Raw genomic sequence first — 21062 nt, 5'->3', positions numbered from 1 at the left:
CACCTGCAAGGACCAGAGTCCATCCCATGCCCCAAGGTGGCCTCCTCGGCTTATGGACAATAGTGGCGCAGCTTGGGACAGCTGACATCCTGAAGAGCAAAAGGATGTGACAGACACAGGAGAGCGGAGAGCAGAGAGCACACCCCGCGCACCGGGCTGGGACGGGATGTGAGATACAGGAAGATGACGATCTCCAAAGATGTTCCTCCTGCAGCTCACCACCGGGCAAGTCTCAGCACGCACATCACCCTGCACCATCTCCCGCCTTCAGGGGAGGGGGACTGGTCCAACATCACCGAATGCAAGGCCTCCCTTTGATTTGGGAGGGCGGGCAGGCAGCCTCTAGCAGGTGCACAAGGCCTGACAATGAGCGGACTCTCCTGCCTCACCACCAGGCTTCCAGAAAGTTCTGAACCAATGATGAGCAGACCAGTGATGAGAGGAAATTCAATGCTAACCACAGGTGTCCTGAGGGTGAAGAGCCCAGGGTCTGGGGGAGCATCCCACAGACACCAAGTGGAGGCCCAGAAAGCCCAAAGGGTTGCCCCCGAGGCACAGGAGCTAGTTAGTGAGAAAGCTAAAAGACAGAACCCGGCACAGGCTCCGGGAGTAGGGACCGTCCCCCAGGGAAAAGGGCATTCCCAGAAGGGTCCTCTCCACTGTCTGACTGGAAAACTCACTTTCTCCACGCTGCCTGGCTCCAGGGTCCCCTCCTGGAGCAGAGCGGGAACAAGAGGATCCCACTCATCCACCGTGGGTTGTGCCCAGAACTGGACAACTTAGGTGTCCACGAAGAGCCAGTCCTCAGACACAATGGAATGCTCCAGCCCTTGAGAAAGACAGGCAGCCAGGTGCCGTGACCCACACCTGTCATCCCCAGTGACTCGGGAGGCTGAGGCAGGAGGATGGCAAGTTCAAGACCAGCCTCCGCAACTTAGTGAGACCTGTCTCCAAGTAAAAATCAAAAAGGGCCGGGGATGTGCGAGGCCCTGGCGTGTTCCCTAGCAATGCAAAACCAGAAAGGATCCAAAGGGCACCTCCCCATGAACTGACATTGTCAAGCTTCGGTGCCACATTGTAAAAGCAACAGGTATCCAGCACATTAAGGGACCCGTAAGGATGTGACTGTACATCGGTGCTTGTGCATCCTCAGAAGACTCTCACATGAACACAAAAGTACAGCAGGGCTCTACATGGGGACAGGTGGCCGCCTTGGAAGGAGACCTGTAGGGAGCAGAGAGAGATTATTTTTCACTGTATACCTCTGTGTATTGTATTCACTATGAGCCTGGATGACTTTATCAAAATAAGGGAGATTAAAAGTATTTATAAAGTTCAGTTACACATTTAAAAAAAAAGAAAGCAAGCAGCAGGTGCGAACCAAAGTCCCTGATGAACGAAGGAGGAGGCCCAATTCAGGATAAAAAAAGTCCCAGGTGATAAAGTTGGGACTGGATGGAGAACCACAGAAGGCGCTTGGGATTTGTGCTACATGACTCTAATACACCCCCATACTCTGCTCAAGTGTCAGAGTATTAAAGTTTAAGAAAGGTGTTTTGAGCCAGGAGTGGTGGCACACACCTGTTATCCCACTGACTCAGGAGGCTGAGGCAGGAGGATCACAAGTTCAAAGTTAGCCTCCAAATTTTGCAAGATCTTGTCTCAAAAAATAAAAAGGAGCCGGGCCCAGTTGCACACGCCTGTAATCCTAGCGGCTCAGGAGGCTGAGACAGAAGAATCAAGAGTTCAAAGCCAGCTCAGCTACGGCGAGGTGAGGTGCTAAGCAACTCAGTGAGACCCTGTCTCTAAATAAAACAGGGCTGACATGTGGCTCAGTGGTCAAGTGCTCCCCGAGTTCAATCCCCGGAACCAAAAAAATAAACAAATAAAAAGATTAAAAAGGGCTGGGGTGTAGCTCAGTGGCAAAGCACCCCTGGGTTCCATCCCAGCCACACAAAACACACACAGAGAGAGCAATCAGGCAAAGGCTTTGGTTGGTGTGTTTTCAAGTGTATTGTGAGAGAAGAAAAGCTCACCAGTGGGAGAGGGAGTGAAGGTTTTCAGTGTTTCTCAGGAGGATTTTGGAAGGGAAGCTCATCCTCACTGCAAGGACCACCCAGCACCTGCCACTCATTTCCCTCAGTCCCCAGACACACAGGGTCTGGTGATCGGACCAGCCCAGCCAGTGCTCAGGTGGCCGCTGGGGCCGGAGCAGCGCCAGCTCCCCCTGGCACCCTGTTATCTCTGTGACTGAGGTCCCCTGGGGTGATGGTTACCAGCAGCAGTAGCAGCAGCAGCACCTGAGAATACACTAGAAATGACAATTTGGGGGCCCTGCTCTGGATCTACAGGATTAGAGACACTGGGGCAGGGCCCAGCCACCCTCTTCAATGGCCTTCCAGGGACTAAGATGCGCCCAGTTTGAGATGCTCTGGGTGGTGTGTGTCTGGGGGGGACTGTGAGGTCTCGGGCCTGGGGAGGCATCTCCTCCACCTCCCATCACCCTGCAGGGGCTGGTCTGGGGTCCACAAACAGAGGCGGGCAAGGTGACCAGGCCAGAAAATGAGGCTATGTCAAAGAGCCCTAGGAAGTGTGTTCCCTCTCAGGGCCTCAGTGCCTGGTCTGTAAAGTGGGGAAGGAAGAAGGAAAGGGACCCAAGTGAAGCCCTTCCCTGGAGTCCACCACCAACACAAGGCGCGTCCTGCACACAGACACCACTCCCTGGGCCGAGCGGCCACAGCCCACTCAGGCTTCTCAGAGGTGTCCTAGAGATCAAGACCACGGGGCCAGAAGATCTTAAAGTCCCTCTGGGACTTCAAACTCCTTTAATTCCATGAACAACACCAGAAATCAATATTCCCGTCAACCATTTAGAGCGACCAACCAGGTTCGCCCAAGCCCACCAGGACACCAAGAGGAAACTGGGGTCCTGCACCGTGGAAGGACGGGTCTGGCCCAGGGTCACCACACTGAAGAGTATCCCCGACTTTCCAGTCTCATCAGAACATATAAACCCCAATTGTGGGCTGGGGTTGTAGCTCAACTGACAGAGCGCTTGCCTAGCATGTGTGAGGCCCTGGGTTCGATCCCCAGCACCACATAAAACTAAACCAACAAAATAAAGGTATTGTATTCATGGACAACTAAAAAATGTTTTTTAAAACATAAATAATTTTTTGAAAAAAAAGCAATTGTCTGCGGTTACAAAGGCCCCGATTTCCCCCCAGAGTTAATGAGAGTTGAGTGGCTGTATCCAAGGGGCAGAAATTTAATAGCCTCCAATCTGCAGACACATCTGGCAAGAGCAGGGCCTTCCGTGAAGGCTCCGAGGCAGAAACCCCAGGAAACGTCCGCCGGACCCCACACCCTTCAGAGGTCGGACGGAGATGGCGCAAGCCCTTGGCTGAGACCAGGCCTCGGGTGGTGACAAGATGGTGGTAGAAATCTGGCTGTCGTCATGGTAACGAAGCCACCACGGGGAGCTTTTCCAAAAGGCTGAGTCAAATTTTTTTTTTCTCTCCTTTAATGATTTAATTCTGACGAGGCCGTATTGCTAAGCACATTTCATCCACGAACTTGGAAGGATGACAAACAGCCACTTGGACTGCGGCGCGGGGAAGGGTTCACCTTTGATCTGAAGGGTTTCTTGGTTCTGTTTCGGTCTGGGTTTTTCTGGCCACTTTCTCTGGTGACTCTATGGGGCCGGCCCACCAGCAACCCTGGGCTCCCACCCGCCCTCCGGGTAGGTCTGGCCTGGGAGGGATCATCCGGGTGAACCGGGCCGGGGAGGGGCAGGGTACTGACTCTGGGAAACAGCTTGGCCTACAACAGGAAGCAGCACACGTTTCCTGGCTGGTGACACTTCCCCACTTCCCCGAGATCTTCAGAATACGGGAAGTCTCCTGGGTACCAAGAGCCCAGCATGTGATGAGATCCTCCCCAGACCTAACTGGGAGCCACCAGAAACAACCCTGCCCACCCCTGCCCGGCCACGGCAGTTCTGACTCGAGGGGATCCATCCTCCAAGCAGGCCTGGCCTCGGAGCCTTCCTGAGCCGCAGGTATTAACAGCCAAGACTGTCCTTTGTCACATGCAATAAGCCCAAGGCACCATTTAAAATGCTTCCCTGGGGTTCCCTCCAGGTCACTTGTCCAAGAGGGCACAGCTGCTGAGTAGCAGGCTGGGAACTGAACCCAGGCAGCTGTGCTGGCTCTGAGGCCCACACTGCCAACCCTGGCACCACAGGACCTCGCCCCAGCAGGGCCTCATCCTTGGCACGGAGCACGAGGACTTGCTAAGTTAGGGCCCAGGGTTGAACAGGTGGCTCTCATTTTGCTTTTGTTTTTGTTTTTCCCCAACAGCTGTGGGGGCAGGGAAGGTCCCACAAGGAGTTGTGGGAACTGGGCGAAGGTGGCACCCATTCTCTAACGACAGTCGCCCAGGAGCACATTCACCTTCGAATCTTCCCACGGTGGCATCAGAACCTGCCGCCTGCTACAAAAGAGGCTGGGGGCTCCAGGGTCACCTCCCCCCCACTTCCCTGTCTCCACCGAGGCCTCCCAGACAGGCCATGCCAGTCACCCTGTCCCTACCCACGCCCAGGGCCTGAGTCAGCACTGGATGCTCTCCTGGGTCTCGGAAATGACACACATTACAGGGAATCTCGCCTCCCTCCAGGGGAAGGGCTGAAGCGCCAAGGCCCAGGCCTCCTGTTTCTGTGGGTGTTAAATTTCCTTAACGACGTCGGCACAAGCCTGCTGGGGCCTGCATGCGAGATAAGTGGGACACGCATGTCCACCACCGCAGCAGGGTTCCCTGGGCAAACTGGAACAACTGGTCATCCTACAGAGTAGAGGCACCAGGTCACAGATGACAAAGACGGGCGGTCAGGAAACTGCTCTCTGGCATTAACAGCCTCCAGAACATAGTTCTGCTCTCCCCAGCAGTGTGACCTTAAGGAAGCGACTCAGCCTCTCTGGGCTGTTCTGTAAGATGGAGATAAGGGCAGAGTCACCAAAGGAGGAGATGAGTTGATTTTGCTCAGCTTTCAGGAGAAGACTGGGCACAAAGTGAGCCCAATCAAGGAACTATCTCAATCATTGCTCCTTCTCTTCCTCCTCTTCCTCCTCCTCCCCACCACCACCCTGCCCCCAAAGCAGAGCATGCCTTCTCCAAAGTGCAAGTTAAATCAACCCCACAAACAGTTCACAGTTATCAAATACACCAGTCCATGTGGAAGGCGGAATGGGCCAGGACGGATTTCTGCATTTCAATCAGACCATAAAAATGCAGGATTCCCGGGTAACAGCAGCAGAGGAGGTCAGAGGAGGCCTCGGCAAGGCTCAGACAGCTCTCAGTGACCACGGCCCTCGGCAAAGCCCGCCTCAAACAGGACCGCCCCAAACAGGACCACCCGCAGCTGCCCTCCCAGAAGCAGCGAGGTGGAGCAGGGCTGATCACTTCCAAAGCAGCTGCCCTCCAGGGACATGGAGCAGGGACCCAAGCAGCCTCCCACTGCAGGAACCTTGGAGCAAATACATCGTTTGAAAAAAAAAAAGGCCCGGAATTTCCTCCTGGCAGAGAGCAGGAATCAGGGCAAAGGATGGGGGCAGGGAGTGAAACTGTCCTTAGAGCAAAGAAAGTCGAGCCTCGAGGAGCATGTGAGGCCCCACAGCCCTGGGGAGACGCGGCCTCAGAGCCACAGGAACCCATGGGGAGCACGGCGCCCGCCCCGCCTGGGCCTGCCAGGTCAGAGGACAGCGGCCTCCTCCACGGCCCTGGTGGCTCCTCCAGGACACCCTTGGTGACGGGAGCTTCCCACCCAGAACCAGGAGACGGGGTGAAAGGGAAAACAAGGTAGTGGGATAAGAGGGTCACTTCCCCGGCAACTTGGGCACCGCAACCCGCAGCGAGCACAGGAATCAGGGAGGGCGCGCTTACCAGCCATGGAGGAAGCCTGGCTTCTCTGAGGGGCTGGCCTGTCCTTTTCCAAAGACACAGAGGCTTGCTCTGCAGACATTCCTGCTTCCGGCTCCTCGGCAGCCTCTCCCAGGGGGAGGAGGAAGAAGCAGAGGACAGGCTAAGAGTCACCACTTAGCAGGCCAGCCCTGGTCCTGGACACATGAGGTCGCCTGGTGGGGCAAGGACACCATCACCTCTCTGCGACCAGGCCGTCCGGGGCAGAGGCTTGCCTTCATGTCCCTGAGCCTTCGCCTCTGATTTATCACCCTCGACAGCAGCACAGCCAAGCTGCAAGTCCTCGGTGCACTGCACCAAAGGGCCATTTATTCAGGTGAAGGTGAATAAACAGGGAGTCCGAGCTGTTCTGCAGGCCAGGAGTGAGGAGGGGAAGGGGACTGCGGGCAGTGCCTTGTATTTTCAATGTGCTTTCAATTGTCTTAATAATTGCTCAAATTGCCTTTGAGTTCTGATGCGGATTCCTGGAAGGGAGAAGCCCGTCTGGGTGCCGGAGGAGTGACCCTGCCCTGCCCAGCCTCCCCCACCCCCCACACGGGGGGCAAACTGGGATCAAAGGGCAGTTGGAATGAAGAGGTGGACCTGCTTCTACCCAGGGAAGGGGCTGGTTTCCAAAGGGCTTCTGTTTCCAGCTCAGCAGCCTGAGCGACCTCACTTCTCCTTGGAGCTGGACTGAGGCCCTAGGGGAGGAAGAGGCGAGAGCAGCGGCCAGGGATCTCCTGCTGGAGAACCCGCTCGGTGCAATTTACCAAGAGGCAGAGCCCAACCCGCTCCAGGAAAGCACTGACCCCCCACCCTCAGAGGCCAGGCCTCGAGGCCACTCCAACATGGCACACAGAGGGCGGCCAGCCCGTGGGCAGACCACACAGGGGATGTGGAGGAACCGGTTGCCTCAGGCCGTCCCAAGGCCGTGGCGCTGCTGGCAGAGACCCATCTGCGTGATTCACGCGGCTGCAGGGACTCCGTGCCACCCCCACCGCGCGGCCGGGCTTCTGGGAAGCTCAGGTGCCCCACGCTTTCAAACAGGGCAGTGGGAGCCGTGGCGGCGCGAGGGCCCGCTCAGAACAAAAAGGCGATTCTGCGGCGGCTGCAGCTGAAGCCCAGAAGTGGGTCTGCGAGAAGAAAGGGGAAGAAAGGCGCCTCAGAAAGGAGGAGATGAAGGCCGAGGAGCCGCTGGGAACCGGGCAGCGCTGCGCAGGCCTCTGGAAAGTCCCCTTAATGAAGACAAGAGCATGCTGACCAGGAAGAAGGGACAGCCCTCCAGAACGAACGCAGGGCGCCCCTCTGGGGAAGGGAGGATTTCAGATGCAGAACATCGCCCACATTTCATGGAGCCGAGGGAGGGAGGGAGGGAGGGAGGGAGGGAGGCTTCCCGTCCCCAGGACACCATTGGGGCGATGCTGAGATGCCCTTCCTACCGCCCACAGGGCAGCTACTGCAGTGTGGCCATGGGAGCCCAAGACAGGACGCACAGCAGTGCCCACCCACGGCGGAGTGGGACACAGAGCATCATGGGTCAGCCACATCGTGGGATGCAGAGATGCATCTGTGTGCTGTCAGGGCACAAAGGCCTCAGAAACCAGGCAGCCACAAGACCTAGGTGCAGGAGGGGCCAGGCACGCTGGGTTTGCCAAGACCTAGGACACTCAGTAAGGGCTGGGCCCCTGAATGCCCCGACACTTTAAGTGGGGGATAGGGACAACAGATTGATGGAGCACTCAGGACACGCCAGGTGCTCCTACCCTGGATCTGTATCCCCAGGATCCAGTATACAGCAGGAGCTCAGGGCAGCCCTTCCCCAACCGCACATCCATCCAGGGGCACCTTTACGGGACTCAGATGTTTAAAACAGTGTGGAACAGAGGTCATCAACTGGGTCCCCCCAGGGGACACCCAGCAGCATCGTCTGGAAACCCCATTTTATTGATATGGTAGACAAAGAGAGGGGCTGCTGCTGGCCTGTGGTGGACAGAGACCAGGGACTCAGGCAAACACCCCAGAGGCCGGCCCCAGGACAGACTGATCAGGTCCATAATGTCCACTGTGCTGAGAAGCCTGGGATCAAGGACCTTCCGGTGAGCCTGCAGGAGACCTAACCCTGAGTAAACATGCCACCCGCTGCTGCACCCGGCCTGGCCTGGCCTGGGCCTGGGCTGAGGACACCCAGCATTTCACCTGCATTTCAAAGGGAAGAAAACAAAGGCAACAGTCACAGATAGTCACTGAGCAACTCCAGATATCCAGGCCACCAGCATCAGGGGAGGGCCTGCCCTCCAGGGAGGAGGGCCAGAAACAAACAGCTGCCCCAGCTGAACACTTACTCGGGGGAGGGCTGGGGGGAGGGGGGGTTCTAAATAAGTATCGACTTACTTCCAACTCACCACGATTTTGCGAGACAGTAGGTTCTCAGAAACCCCACTTTACTGACACAGTAACTGAGGCCCAGAGGAAAAGAGCCCCATGGTCACATGGCGAGTAAATTCAGAATAACTGATTGCATTCTAGACCAAAAAAAAAGGTTTCAAAAGAAACATCAGGAATGTGTGATCATGTATGGGAGGAAGGTACAGCAAGGGAAGTACTTCTCTATTTTCTTTTTGTACAGGGCTCATACATTTCTCGGCTACTGCTTGTTGAGAAGCTACTTTAAGAATCCTCCGCCTCCCAGGGTACAGGGAGTGTGGTGGCTCAGGCCTGATCCCAGGAAATCAGGAGGCTCAGGCAGGAGGACTGCAAGTTGGAGGCCAGCCGGGCAACTTAGCAAGACCCTGTCTCAAAATAAGAAGGGCAGGGGTAGGAAACATTCAAGACCCTGGGTTTGATCCCCAGTGCCGGGAAGGAAGGTACAGAGCGAGGGAGGGAGGGAGGGAGGCAGGGTTAGGATGACAGGTCTATAGGGTGCCTGGCACCTAAAAGGTGCTCAGCAAAGGGTGCTCCTGCCCCACCATCACTTCTGCCCGTTCATTCCAACCTTCTTGGCTGCCACTTTCCAGTCCCATGACTATCCAACCACCGGCTGGTCTGCTTGCCTCAACAAGACCAGGCACATCCTGCTCCAGCCCTCCTCTGAGAGCCTCTTATCAAGACCTACAGCGCCCCCAGGGAGCAGCCCTGCGCCTCTCTGTCCTTCATTCACTCAACTCCAACCTCAGTGGCCCCCTTTCTGCTGCTCAGACAAGCCATTTGCACATGGATGCACCTCCATCTAGAATGTTCTCTGCCATCTTTTCCATACTGGCCAACTTCGGCTTTGGGCTCAAATACCAGCTCCCCAGAGAGGCCTTCCCTGACCACCCTGGCCTCAGCCTCCTCATCGCAGTATCCAGAAGTTGTGGCGTATTTCCTGGGTCGCGGTCCCTCCCTGAGGACTACCAGGTGTGGTGGCACAGCCTGTCATCCCAGCAGCTCGGGAGGCCGAGGCAGGAGGCTTATGAATTCAAAGCCGGTCTCAGCAATTTAGCGAGGCCCAGAGCAACTCGGTGAGACCCCTTCTCTAAGTAAAATACCATAAAGGGCTGGGGACGGGGCTCAGTGGTTCAGCACCCATGGGTCCAATCTCTGGGATCAAAAAGAAATAAATAAGTAAAATAAGTGATTCTCCTTCTTTGCCAGTTCCCTGGCTGACTGTGCTCCTCCTGACTGGGACTTCCATCTCGTCATGCTTGTCCTTTGCTGCAGTCCATAGCTGGGCACACAACCTGGCCAGGTGCCCCCAGACACATCTGGATGACGAGTTTAGGACCAGAGGGGCGCCAGCCACCTGGACACTCCAGGTTGTCTTCCCCAGCCTTCAGGAATGTCGTCAGCAAATCCACAAGAGCAGGAATGTGGAGCCAACCGCCCAAAGGGGACCTGAAAACAGGAAATTCCCCTCTCCACAGGCACAGGGCCATTCGGGCCCATTTCCCCCTAAAAGAAAGGGATTAAGTGAGGATTTATACCCTGAATGTGTCAGGGCTGTGCTTTGACTCACCACTGGAAGACCAAGGTAGGGGACTTGGGAGGCTTCCTGGCCCCCCACTTCCCACTCATCCCACCTCTTGGGGAGAGCTATTGTTCCCGAGAATCAGGGGCAGTAAAAAAAGAGAAGTAACTTTCCCCGGGGAAAACACACTCCCTGCCAGGAGGCAGCGGGCACCGGAGGCCCCAGCCTCCCTGCCCTTTGTCTTAGGGGCCTTTTAAGTCTGAAAATCTCTGTGGGGACACCTCCCCGGGTCCTCAGCCACCGGTATTCTCAGTTCTGCACCTGCACGGTGAAGCCTCCTGCAGCCAGGACAAGGCCAAAGTGGCCTTTCAAGCCTGTCACCCCATCCCGCCCCCCACCCCCGCAGGAGTGAGAGGAGTCAACCTCCTTTCTGCCTCCGCTGGGCCTCCTCAGCCTCCGCTAGGCCTCCTCAGCCTGGCGAAGCGTCTGCGGCCCCCAGACTTGGTCCAGATTTCACAGATGCCCACCTACCCTACCACACAGTCCCTCGCTCTTCACAGGGATTGAACTATTTCTGACCCCACAAAAATAGCCACCTGGTTTGAAAGATGGTCCCCAAAGACTGAAGTGCCACGAAGGGAATTAGGCTCACTCGGGGGGGGAGGGGGGGGGCGGGGGGGGAGGTGACAAACCAGGTCAGCCTGGTGAGGAAGGAAGAGCCCCACCAGGGTAACAAGGGAACCAGTGATCCAGGAGGGCCCCACTGGCACTCAGGCCAGGGGAACCCCCAGCCAGGCCTGGGGTGGTGGCCAACAGAAGCCCCCACAGCAGGACATCACTATTCTAAAATTTTTAAATGGGCAGCTGGGCACAGTGGCACAGGCCTGTGACCCCAGAGACTCAGGCGCTGACGGAGGCCAGCCTCGACATCTTGGCAAGACCCTCAGCAACTTATTGAGACAAAAAGGGTTGGGGACCTGGCTCAGCAGTCAGGCACCCCTGGGTTAGACCCCCCAGTACCCAAAATAATTAATTAATTGATTTGATTTTTAAAAATTGGCAGAAACTAGGGCTAGGGGTGCAGCTCAGTGGTACAACACCAGCCTAGCAAGTGCTGCGAGACCCCAGGGTTCAATCCTCAGCACCACAAAAGAAAACGAGAAAGAAAGAAAAGTAGAACCTAAATTTTTAAAACCAGATGTGAAGTCACCAAATCAGGCCCTGCAGGGCCCCCATTCCACACAGAGCACTGGCCACGGCTGCCCTCAGGTGGGACTGTAGACTCTCACAGGGCAGGGAGAAGATGCAGCCAAGAGGGCAATGAGAAAAAGTGGAGGCCAGAGAAGCGGGACTGGGTGACGTGGAGTGGGGGTTCAGGTTCAGCCTCCTGTGATCTGAACAGGTTTGTCTACACATGGAGCGGGAGTCCAGATACACGCCCACCACACGGTTAACCATGGTCACCTGCCAAAAGAGGGGTCTTCGCTTTTTCTCTGAGTGGTTTGACTTGTTGCAAGGAGATCGACACTGAGTTTATTGGAATTGGAAAGGAAAAACCCAACAAGCCATTTTTTCCCCTTAAAATTGATTTTAATTCTAGGAAGACGCCCTTCATTGAAAAAGGTATGTACTCAGCAGCTACTATGAGGTGACAAGAGATGCAAGGGCTGGACCCCTGGGATGCAGGGACAGGAAGCAGGCCTACCGCCCTCCCCCCACCCCACCCCACCCCCCCACCCTGTGCAGGGACAGGAAACACACCCACAGCAGGGAAGGAAGGAGGCCAGGAGAGGGCAGCTGGCTCTCCATCCCCCTGAGGAACCTGGGTTGGGGTCTGGCAAAAGGCAGTTGCTCAGGACCTGGGCAAGAAATGCCAACTTGGGAAGATGGGAAGAGAGATCTCATCAAGCAAAATGTCAACTCAAGGCAGAGTATCCACCCGGCACTGGGCCCGGCTCCGTTCACAATGAGCCCATTCACCTCTGGAACCACAGAGCAGGGCGGTCGGTCAGCGCTTGCTATAATGGCGGCCCTGTTCTAGGTCTCTTCTGCATCTGTGCTGTCCACTACGGCGGCCTCCAGCCCCGCCGGGCTGCTGTGCACGTGAAGCGGGGCTAGGACCGCTCAGGAAAGAGGTCTGGTTTTGCAAACTGTGAATTCAAACACACACTGCCATCCTGTGGCTGCCATATTGGGCAGTAGGAGCTTGAAGAAGACCCAGATCCAGGCCACAGGCAGGCCCCATCCCAACGGCCGGAGGGTTTGGAAGGTGAACTCAAGGCCTACAGAGGCGGACACGGCCTTGCCTTTCAATCCTCCTTTAGTCTAGCTTGAAACTTCTCAGACCTTTAGTAAGCCTAAGAATGTCTGATCAAAACGGATTCCCTTCCTGGGCCATTTAATCACTTTCAAGAGTGACATTATGTGAATAATGTCACTCAGGAGGGAGGGCCTGAGTCTCCAGGGATATGGAAGACCAGGGGAAGGTGTCCTCAGGAAGACGCAGCCTGGAAGGAGCTGAAGGGCGGCTCAGCAAGGACACAACACAGGACCACAAGCAGCCAGTCTGCAGAGCCCTGCGGGGCGTCCCCAACCCAACAAGGAGTCTGTCTCTGCACCACCCAACCCGCAGCAGCCCTCGGACACAAAGCAGGACACACACCTGGATCTGTGTGTTAGAAAGAGCCCAGCAGAAACAGTATGTCAAGACGGAAAGCAATCAGAGGGAAGGGGCCATGTCCAACAGTCCCACGTCCCTGGAGGAAAAAGATAAGCCACGCGGTGTAGCACACAGAACAGACACCTGAGCCAGGGAAGTATTTCCAGGCACTGGATTATGCTAGAAACCAAGCCAAAAGGATCAAAGTTCCATCCATCAGATAGACAAAGTTCAGTCATTCATTCAAAATAAAGACTCATCGTGCACCACCTGCAACAGGCACAGTACTAGTTAAGAGGATGGACCCAACCAACAGGCAGAACTCTTCCTCTCCTAGAGCTTTAAATGATGGGGCGGGGAGGGGCATCAAGGAGAGAAAGGGGAGGAGAGAGCTTCCAGGTATGAGCAAAGGCCCTGTGGCCAGCAGTGACTCTTTCAAGGATCTGTAAGGTGGAGTGTGAATGAAGAAGAGAGGAATACAGGGAGTAAGGAGGCCAGTGAGGTGGCCAGGAAGATGGGCAGGGGCAGTGCATGAGGATTTGAGGATGGAGATCTTTACCCTAAAAACCAAGGAGAGCAGGGGGTGTAGGTCAGTGGTATAGAACAAGGGGTGGGATTTGCTATTCTTGACCTAGAACTGGGTGGTCCTCAAAGCCCTGTGAGAAGGCGTGTCCAGGATGGAATCGAGGCACACACCGGACAGCAGAGGCGGGGATCAATAAAGGTGTTTCTTCCAGTCTGTGAAATGCTGATCTCTAGGTTCCTTGGAGTGCAGGGTGAGGCAGGGGTTCCCAGGAGGTTGAAGGGGACCTTGGGGACCTTCCAGCACTGCACTCACTCCCACCACAAGCCATGGCCTTCCCAAATGTGCTCCGTAGGTCACTGGTAAAGAATCCACTATATGAGCCAGCTCCCAAGGCGCAGACCTGTGGTCCCAGCTACTCAGGGGGTCGAGGCAGGAGAATGGCTTTAGCCCCGAGTTCAAGACCACCCTCGGCAACACAGCAAGATCCCATGTCAAAAGAAAAGAAAAAAAAAAATCCACTGTAGCCAAATGAAGTAGAGGTTGAACATCTCGAAACCCAAGATGCTGTAAAATCCGACACTTTTCGTGCTGACGCGACATCACAAGCGGAAAATTCCACACCCGGTCTCATGTGACAGGTCAGTCGCAAGAGAGGCCCGCTAAAGATACTGCCCAAGATGCGTATGAAACAGTGATGAACTCTGTTAGAAGACTTGGGTCCCGTCTAAGATACCTACGCATTATGCACACCCAAATATTGCAAAATCTGAAGGAAAAAAAAAATCCCAACTCCAAAACGCTTCTGGTCCCAAGTATTACAGACAAAGGACACTCAACCTGTAACATTACCCAAAACTTCAAGTGAAAAAGTGTCAGGGTCTCTGAAAGCTCTCGGGGGCCCCTGGGGTATACTCAAGGCATTGGGAGGAAGAAAGAGATGGGGCTCCTTTTTAAGGCTAAAAAGGGTCTATTTCTGACCATAGTCCCTCAGAATAGTAACAGTCCCACAAACAAGTCCCAGGGTCAGGCTTCAAACGTGGAGCAGGCGCAGGGTTTCTGCAAGTGAACCCCAAAGCTAAATTAAGTCACTCAGGCGTCACCAACGGGGCTCCGTGCAGGGAGGGTGGACCACGTCCCAGCTTCCAGTCAGGCATCTTCCAAGTTCCGGGATATTTCAGATCTTGCTGGGAGAGGAACAATCTGGTGGTTATCTAACTCACAAATACACTCTAGTGCACAGTCCACGGACGGTGCTACTTGGAGAAGTAAAAAAAAGGCAAAGTAGACTTGAAATTACGATGCTCATTTCTTCAAAGAAAAAATTCTCAGCACTTCTACACAAAGTGTTTACGGTCTCGTTTTCTTAAAAGAGTTTCCTTGAAAAATGACAGAAGGTCTCTATCTCGGAGCCATCCTCATAAACAATCCCTTTGTGAGAATCTTAATTTACATACAACAATGAAAACGAGGATCCTGTACTAATTAAGGTCTGGGGCTGGTTAGCAAATTGCTATAATTGTATATTCTCTAGCATCCTGTCTCTGAAAACATCTCCTACCCAGGCAGATCTCAGCAACAACGGTACCGTGCAGGATTTTAATATCTCAGGCTTCCGCTGCATCTGTGCCTGGTTTCCAAGTGGCTCACTCCCTTGTGCCGGTGACATTACACAGACATTTTTTTAAAATGTTTTCAGCTTTGTCAGCCTGGCAAACGCATACCACAATCGGTGCTGTGAATGCATGCACGGCAGGATGGTGCATGGCAGGACGGTGCCTCCTGTACAGAGACAGGACTCAACCCGCGCCCATCACTCTTCAAGCTTCTAGAGCCAGACCTTCCAGGGGCTTGTCCTGACTCACACATAGGGTGCCCAAAGTCCGGCAAGAACTCTGCTGTGACCAACCCGACACAGAGAATGCAAACTGACAGTCCTCGGCCACTTCCATCTCAAGATATGTTTCGTTGAATTCATCCACAGTCTTTGAAAAGCTGGTGTACCTAGACTACATCTCTCCTCTCTCTTTTACCACATTTCTAAACCAGGTAGGCTGAATCCCTAGGGGTCAACAACGAAATGGAAGCACCCCCATTCACAGAAGCCCCCAGAATCCCACATGCCACCGACCTGCTTGCTGGGCCCTACACGTATTTAACTCAGAACCCCTGGATACGGTCCATGGTTAGTGAAAGGCTTAAAGCCAAAGACCAAGTCTGACCGTAGTGCTACTCTTGTCGACTCACAGGAGACTCGATTTCCTTCACTATAAAACGGGGACAGCGTACCCACACCAAGCCATGCTCATAGAACCAAATGTGGTCATCTGCAGATTTTTTGTGAGCCCAGTAAGTGCTCACAAGACATGAGCCCCGCAAACACCCCTGGCATCCAGATGACACTTCCTTGGACACAAATGTCCAGTGTCATCTTGAAACCCTGAAAGCTTTGTCTTCTGAGAAGTGAACACCCTGAAAAATGCCAAGGCTGGCGTAATGGAAAGGGGGACTTGGGACGTGGTTAACAGGTGAGCTCGCTGCGCAGAGGGCGCAGGTGGAAATCCAGTCAGATAACCTGGAAGGTGTAAGGAGCAGACGCCGGAGGAGGAGGAAAGAATTCTGGGCCAATCAGCAGTGTCCGAGGTTCCCAAGTGGAGCACGGCCCACCCTGTTTCCTAACTGCCAGCAGAGTACCGCCACCCGCTTCCCCACATGCCAAGGTGGTCCCTTCCACTCCTTTTAGAACTCTCTCTTCCCTGGAGGGGACAGTGTTGGTGGGTGCCTTCCCTAACCAAAGGACAGACACATGACACACAGACTCTGTTTGTCCATGAGAGGCCACAGACTGATTCCACTCCCCAGAGCCACCCGGACCACCGGCCTTCCTGGTGAAAACCCACGACCATTTTCCTATCCTAATGAACGAGAGCTGGCTTCCACGGCTCTCACCAAAGAACACAGATGGGAAGTGTCATGTGGGACCAGAGCACCGACTTTCCCAACAGAAAAGCAGGCTGGAGGAGTAGCCGGCGTTCACCGAGTCAGGAGCCCTGCGCCGCGGACCCGGTGGTCACTGGAGCAGAGAGAGAGATCAGGCTCCACGGCCGTCCTGCCCACTTTGACAAATGTCCCACTGGCTAAGCACGGTGGCGCACACCTGAAGTCCCCGCCGCTCAGGAAGCTGAGGGAAGGGATCCCAAGTTCAAAGCCAGCCTCAGCCACTTAGTGTATACAGCTCTAAGCAGCTCAGTGAGACCCTGTCTCTAAATAAAATACCAAAAAGGCCTGGCGGTGAGGCTCGGTAGGTAAGCACCCTGGGTTCCATCCCTGGTACCAAAAAAACAAATGTCACCTTTGGGTTCTTGAGGTCTCAGCAACCCAGTCAAGCCCAGGTCACTACATGTGTCACTACCTCCCTGGGTGCCAGTGGCTCTGTGAGAAAGGTGTCCTGGACACAAAAGCCACCACCACAGACACCCTCCCCAGGAAAGAGCACTCAGCTCTGCCCAAGGACAGCCTCCCAGAAACGCCCAGTAAAGAGGAAGGTCGCCCTCAAAACAAGGTGAGCCCCTCCAGGGACCCAAGCTCGAGGCACAGAGCACCTGGGAGCTCATCCCAAACAGCCAGCGACAGAGCAGCGCTCTCCCACTGCCGCAGGGGCCGCAGGACAGGCAGGTGCAGGGCGGTGCCCGGGGTCGGGATCTAGACAGAGGTCCCAAGCCGTCCGCGGGGCCACCCTACATGATCCTTCCCTGTTGAGCAGGGGTCAGTCGGGATACCGTTTTCCCATCTCCCTGCACACCCTCTTCCCAGAGGCTGAAGATGTGGGGCGAGCAGAACAGCAAGGAGGACCTGCCCTGGCGGCCCACCTGGACACGCCCGTCTCTGCAAGAGAGGACCAGCCCCTCGGCCCTCACCAAGGCCCAACTCCACTCTGAGCACTCTACAGGTGGGCCACTTCACCTCAGCACTAACCCTGTGTCCTCGTCATCCCCAGGTGGGGAAACCGAGCCACAAAGAATAAATACTGAACTAGGGAGGAGGCAACCCAGAACCAGGGGATCTGGCTGGAGGAGTTTGGCTTTTGAAACCTCTGCGGTTCCTGACCCCCGAAGGGAGAGGAGGAGTGAGCATGGAGGCCCAGGCCCTTCTAAAAAAGGCATCCGCATTCTGGCACAGAAACCAACAAATACAGTATGAGAGCAATATCTGAGCGATCAAGGAACCTTCTGGAAGCTGACGATGCTCGATCATCTTGACGTGAGTCATAGCCCCAAGTGTTCGCTCGGTCATTCGTCAAGCTGTATGTCACAGATCAGGTTAACTGTGCACCAGGACATGGTACACCAAGGGCAGACAGCAGGAGCCACCTTTCTCACTGCTGAAGGGGAGATTTCATCTAAGGGACGAGGCTACAGCTGATCCGTGTAGGAATGGGAAAGCCTGCAGTCAAGTGCAGGATCTCATGATCTCACGTTTAGCTAACACAGATGGGTCCATGCAGGAGTATGGACAGACAGGTGCCTATGCCCTGGCGACCTCACAGTCACAGGTAAATGTTTCCCTCCTGTCAATCAGAGAACCTAGAAGCACAGACACCCAGGAACCGTGAGCATGCCCAGCACACAGATCTTGATTTCTTTTTCTTTTTGGTGCTGGGATTGAACCCAGGGCCTTGTGCATGTGAGGCCAGCACTCTACCAACTGAGCTATGTCCCCAGGCCCAGATCTTGATTTTTAATACCATTCTTCAATTAAGGAAAAAAAGAAAAAGAAAGAAACAGATCGAGGTGAGGTGGCGGATGCCGTAACTCCAGCTCTCAGGCAGCTGAGGCAGGAGGATCTCAAGTTCAAGGCCTCCACTACTTAGTGAAATCCTGTCTCAAAATAAAAAATAAAAAGGGATGGGGATGTAGCTCAGTGGCAGAGGGGTCCTGGGAGGGGGGGTTCAACTTCCAAAATGGGAACAATGTGCAATAAAATAGATAATTAGCATTGTATCACAACCCAAAATATAAACCAATCATCCTTAAATTCACACTCACATGAAGGATTAAATAAACAAACAAAGAGGGCAGAAGAAACAAGAACCTCCCACACAGAAAAGCTCCAAATAATTTCCTTAGTTCCTCCGCCCTCAGGAGGTGGAGTGGACCCCCCACTCTAAGTGTGGCCTGGGCGACCTCCCTCCAAAGGACACCATATGAACAGCGAAGGAACTGTCACCAAGGCGAGGTGGCCAAGGTCAACATCAGCACTGATGTAAGTCACACTGATAACAGGCACCCTTAATGTGACGGAAATGGCACTGTACCTCAGGGGTTCTTCCCAAAAAAAAACCCATCCCACCAATCCTGAGGTTAGCAACTCGCCATCCATCCTGAGAGGCGCCACATGAACCCAGGCAAGGGGCAACCTACCAAACGCCTGGCCCACGCCTCAAAACTGTCAAGGTCATCGAAAGCAAGGCTGAAAAGCTGTCACAGCCAGGAGCCTGAGGAGAGAAGACAACCAGGTATGGCGGAGGGGAGCCTGGAACAGAAAGGGGCCTCGGTGGCAAAACTAAGGACATCTGAACACAGCAAAGGCTTGTGTTGGTGATGACATGCCACCCCGACTCGGACTCTGACCAACGCTTGGCACCCAGGATGCTAGGAGCGGGGTGGGGTGGGCGCGCAGGCCGGGTGACGTGGGAATCCTCAGCACTGTCTTCACAACTTTTCTGGAAATCTAAAGTGACTCTAAAACGCAAAAAGTTTATTTCAAAAAACAACAGACAATGAAGGAACGACTCCTTCAGACCAGGCGGCCAAGCAAAGTCACCCTCGGGGACGAATCCAAGCAACAAGACAGGCAGCCAGGTCCTAGGGCAGCGTGTTCCAGACAGAGGGCACACAGGCCCCAAGGAGGGCACGGAAGGAGACCAGGAGCTGGAGTGGAGTTGGGAGAAATGGCCCGAGGAGAACAGGATGTCACAAGAGGAAGGCAGCAAGGCCATCCCGGGAGGCAGGGCACAGGGACTTCAGACTGGAACGGAGGGTGCTGGCAGGTCGGTGGAGGGGCCAGCAAAAAAGAGAGGCTTTTTAACATCCTCCTAGCTCCAGCAGGGAGAGGCCATGGTCACCCGAAGCAGTCACTCAGGCAGCAGAGGGGCTGCCACCTGGTGACGAGTCAGGAGCACCCGGGCGTGAGATGAAGAGAAGAGGTCTCCACGCTTACAGGAACAGAAGAGGCGTCTCCACAGGCAGATGCAGGGCGGGGGCCTGAGCAGGGCAGTGCCCTGCTCAAGATGGTGATCCCTGACTGTCACCGTGAGGGTCCACGGGCCACTGCAGGCACATCCAGGATGGAGGCACCTCCTTGGAGCCAGTCTCAGTTCAGTCCTGCTGTGCTGCTGACCACCCAGGAGACCCCACCATCTGGAGCCTCAGGTTCCTCATCTGCAAGGGGAAATGACAGCTCCCACCTCAGAAGGGGACTGGCGGCTGAGCGCAAAGGCACTGGCTTACAACCCCAGCCTCCCAGGAAGCTGAGGCAGGAGGGTCACAAGCTCAAACTTAACAAGACCCTGCCTCAAAAAAAAAAAAAAAAAAAAATCAGCTGGGCGCAGTGGCACACACCGAAATCCCAACAGCTTGGGAGGCTGAGGCAAGAGGATCACGGGTTCAAAGCCAGCCTCAGCAACTTAATGAGACCCTAAGCAACTCAGCAAGACCCTGTCTCTAAATAAAATATTAAAAAGGGCTGGGGATGTGGCTTAGTAACTGAGCACCCCTGATTTAATCCCCGATACAAAAAAAAATAATAATAATTAATTAATCAGAAACCAAAGGGGATGTGGTGAGGCTCAGTGGCAAAGCACCTGCCTAGCATGCGCAAGCCCTGCACCACAAAGACAAAAGATTAGAGGAATTCACAAGAGAAGGCACCAGGTATGGGCCAAGCCTTCATAAGCACTCCACAGACACAAGGCCATTTTTATAGTTGTGGGGGAAGAGGGAGCCTTAGACTCGAACTCAGCACCCCTTTCACAGATAAGAAAACAGCAGGTCAGACAGACAGCAAGCAGCAGAGTAAGGACAACGGCCACCACACCTCTCTAGGCTCACTGCACCCAGCCACAAGCAGGCGAGGGACACAACTATCTCCAAACACGGCTCTGGAAAGGCACTTCCTCTGCATGAGGTACTCCGTGACTCTCCCCAACAATGGAACCCAATGGCCCTGCACAGGAAGGAGCTGCGACCTCCCCCTACTCCCCAGCACAGGCCACCCCCAGCCAGCCCAGCCTTGCTGGTGATCTGAGCCTCAGCTGGGCCCAAAATGCCATGCTGACCTGTCATCACAGTCACTAGGGAAACTGAGGCAGGAGGATCGCCGAGTTCAAGGCCAGCATGGGCAGCTTAGCAAATACCCTGACCCAAAATAAAAAGAGCTGGGGGTGCAGCTCAGTGGTCAAGTGCTTGTCTATCATGCACAAGGCCCTGGTCACACCCCAGTACTGCGAAAAATGAGTAAATAAGTGTGTGTGTGTGTGTGTGTGTGTGTATGTGAGAGAGAGAGAGAGAGAAAGAGAGAGACAGACATGCTGCTTTATAAAAATCCTCAAAACATTTTTGTTGTTGTTGTTTCAGGAGCCTTTAGGGAGTCACTTGTTGTGATCCTCTGGCCAGATGAGAATGTCCTTCTGGAATAATCTGTAAGCGCCCTCTCTGCAGCCCCTCCCACTTCCCTGCACACAGAGCAGGCACTCAGGGAGGTGCTAAAGGAATAAACACACTGGTACAGCCATTAAGTTCAGGGACAAGCATTTTCGTCAACCAGACCTGAAGAGGACTCAGCAGCTCACTTCTAAAAGCACACTGAGGAAGGAGTGAGGACCTGCTCCCTCTGCAGAGGCCTGTGAGTCTCACAGACCAGCCAAGGAGTACCAATCCCTCAGCCACCTGCAGAGGAGTCTGCTCACACCCTGAGCAAAC

General features: G+C 54.6%; 1 protein-coding gene across 22 annotated transcripts in view; it reads right to left on the bottom strand.

Annotated features, from left to right (window-relative positions):
• The window catches only part of Zmynd8 (zinc finger MYND-type containing 8), a 111586-nt gene that overhangs the window by 67734 nt on the left and 22790 nt on the right, over positions 1 to 21062 (bottom strand). For 2 of the 22 annotated variants that reach the window (XM_071609029.1, XM_071609026.1), the window contains exon 2: positions 5941 to 7088. The exons of 19 other annotated variants lie outside the window; for them this stretch is intronic. In XM_071609029.1, coding sequence (XP_071465130.1) covers positions 5941 to 6019 — 79 coding nt within the window. In that variant the 5' untranslated portion in view covers positions 6020 to 7088. The remainder of the gene's footprint in view (positions 1 to 5940; positions 7089 to 21062) is intronic. One more of the 22 variants, XM_071609021.1, reaches the window with a different exon arrangement.

This window comes from Marmota flaviventris, chromosome 2 (assembly GCF_047511675.1).
Source record: "Marmota flaviventris isolate mMarFla1 chromosome 2, mMarFla1.hap1, whole genome shotgun sequence".
Lineage (NCBI taxonomy): Eukaryota > Metazoa > Chordata > Mammalia > Rodentia > Sciuridae > Marmota > Marmota flaviventris.
Note: the sequence above shows the minus strand (reverse complement) of the source record. Positions and strands in the feature narration are given on the sequence as shown.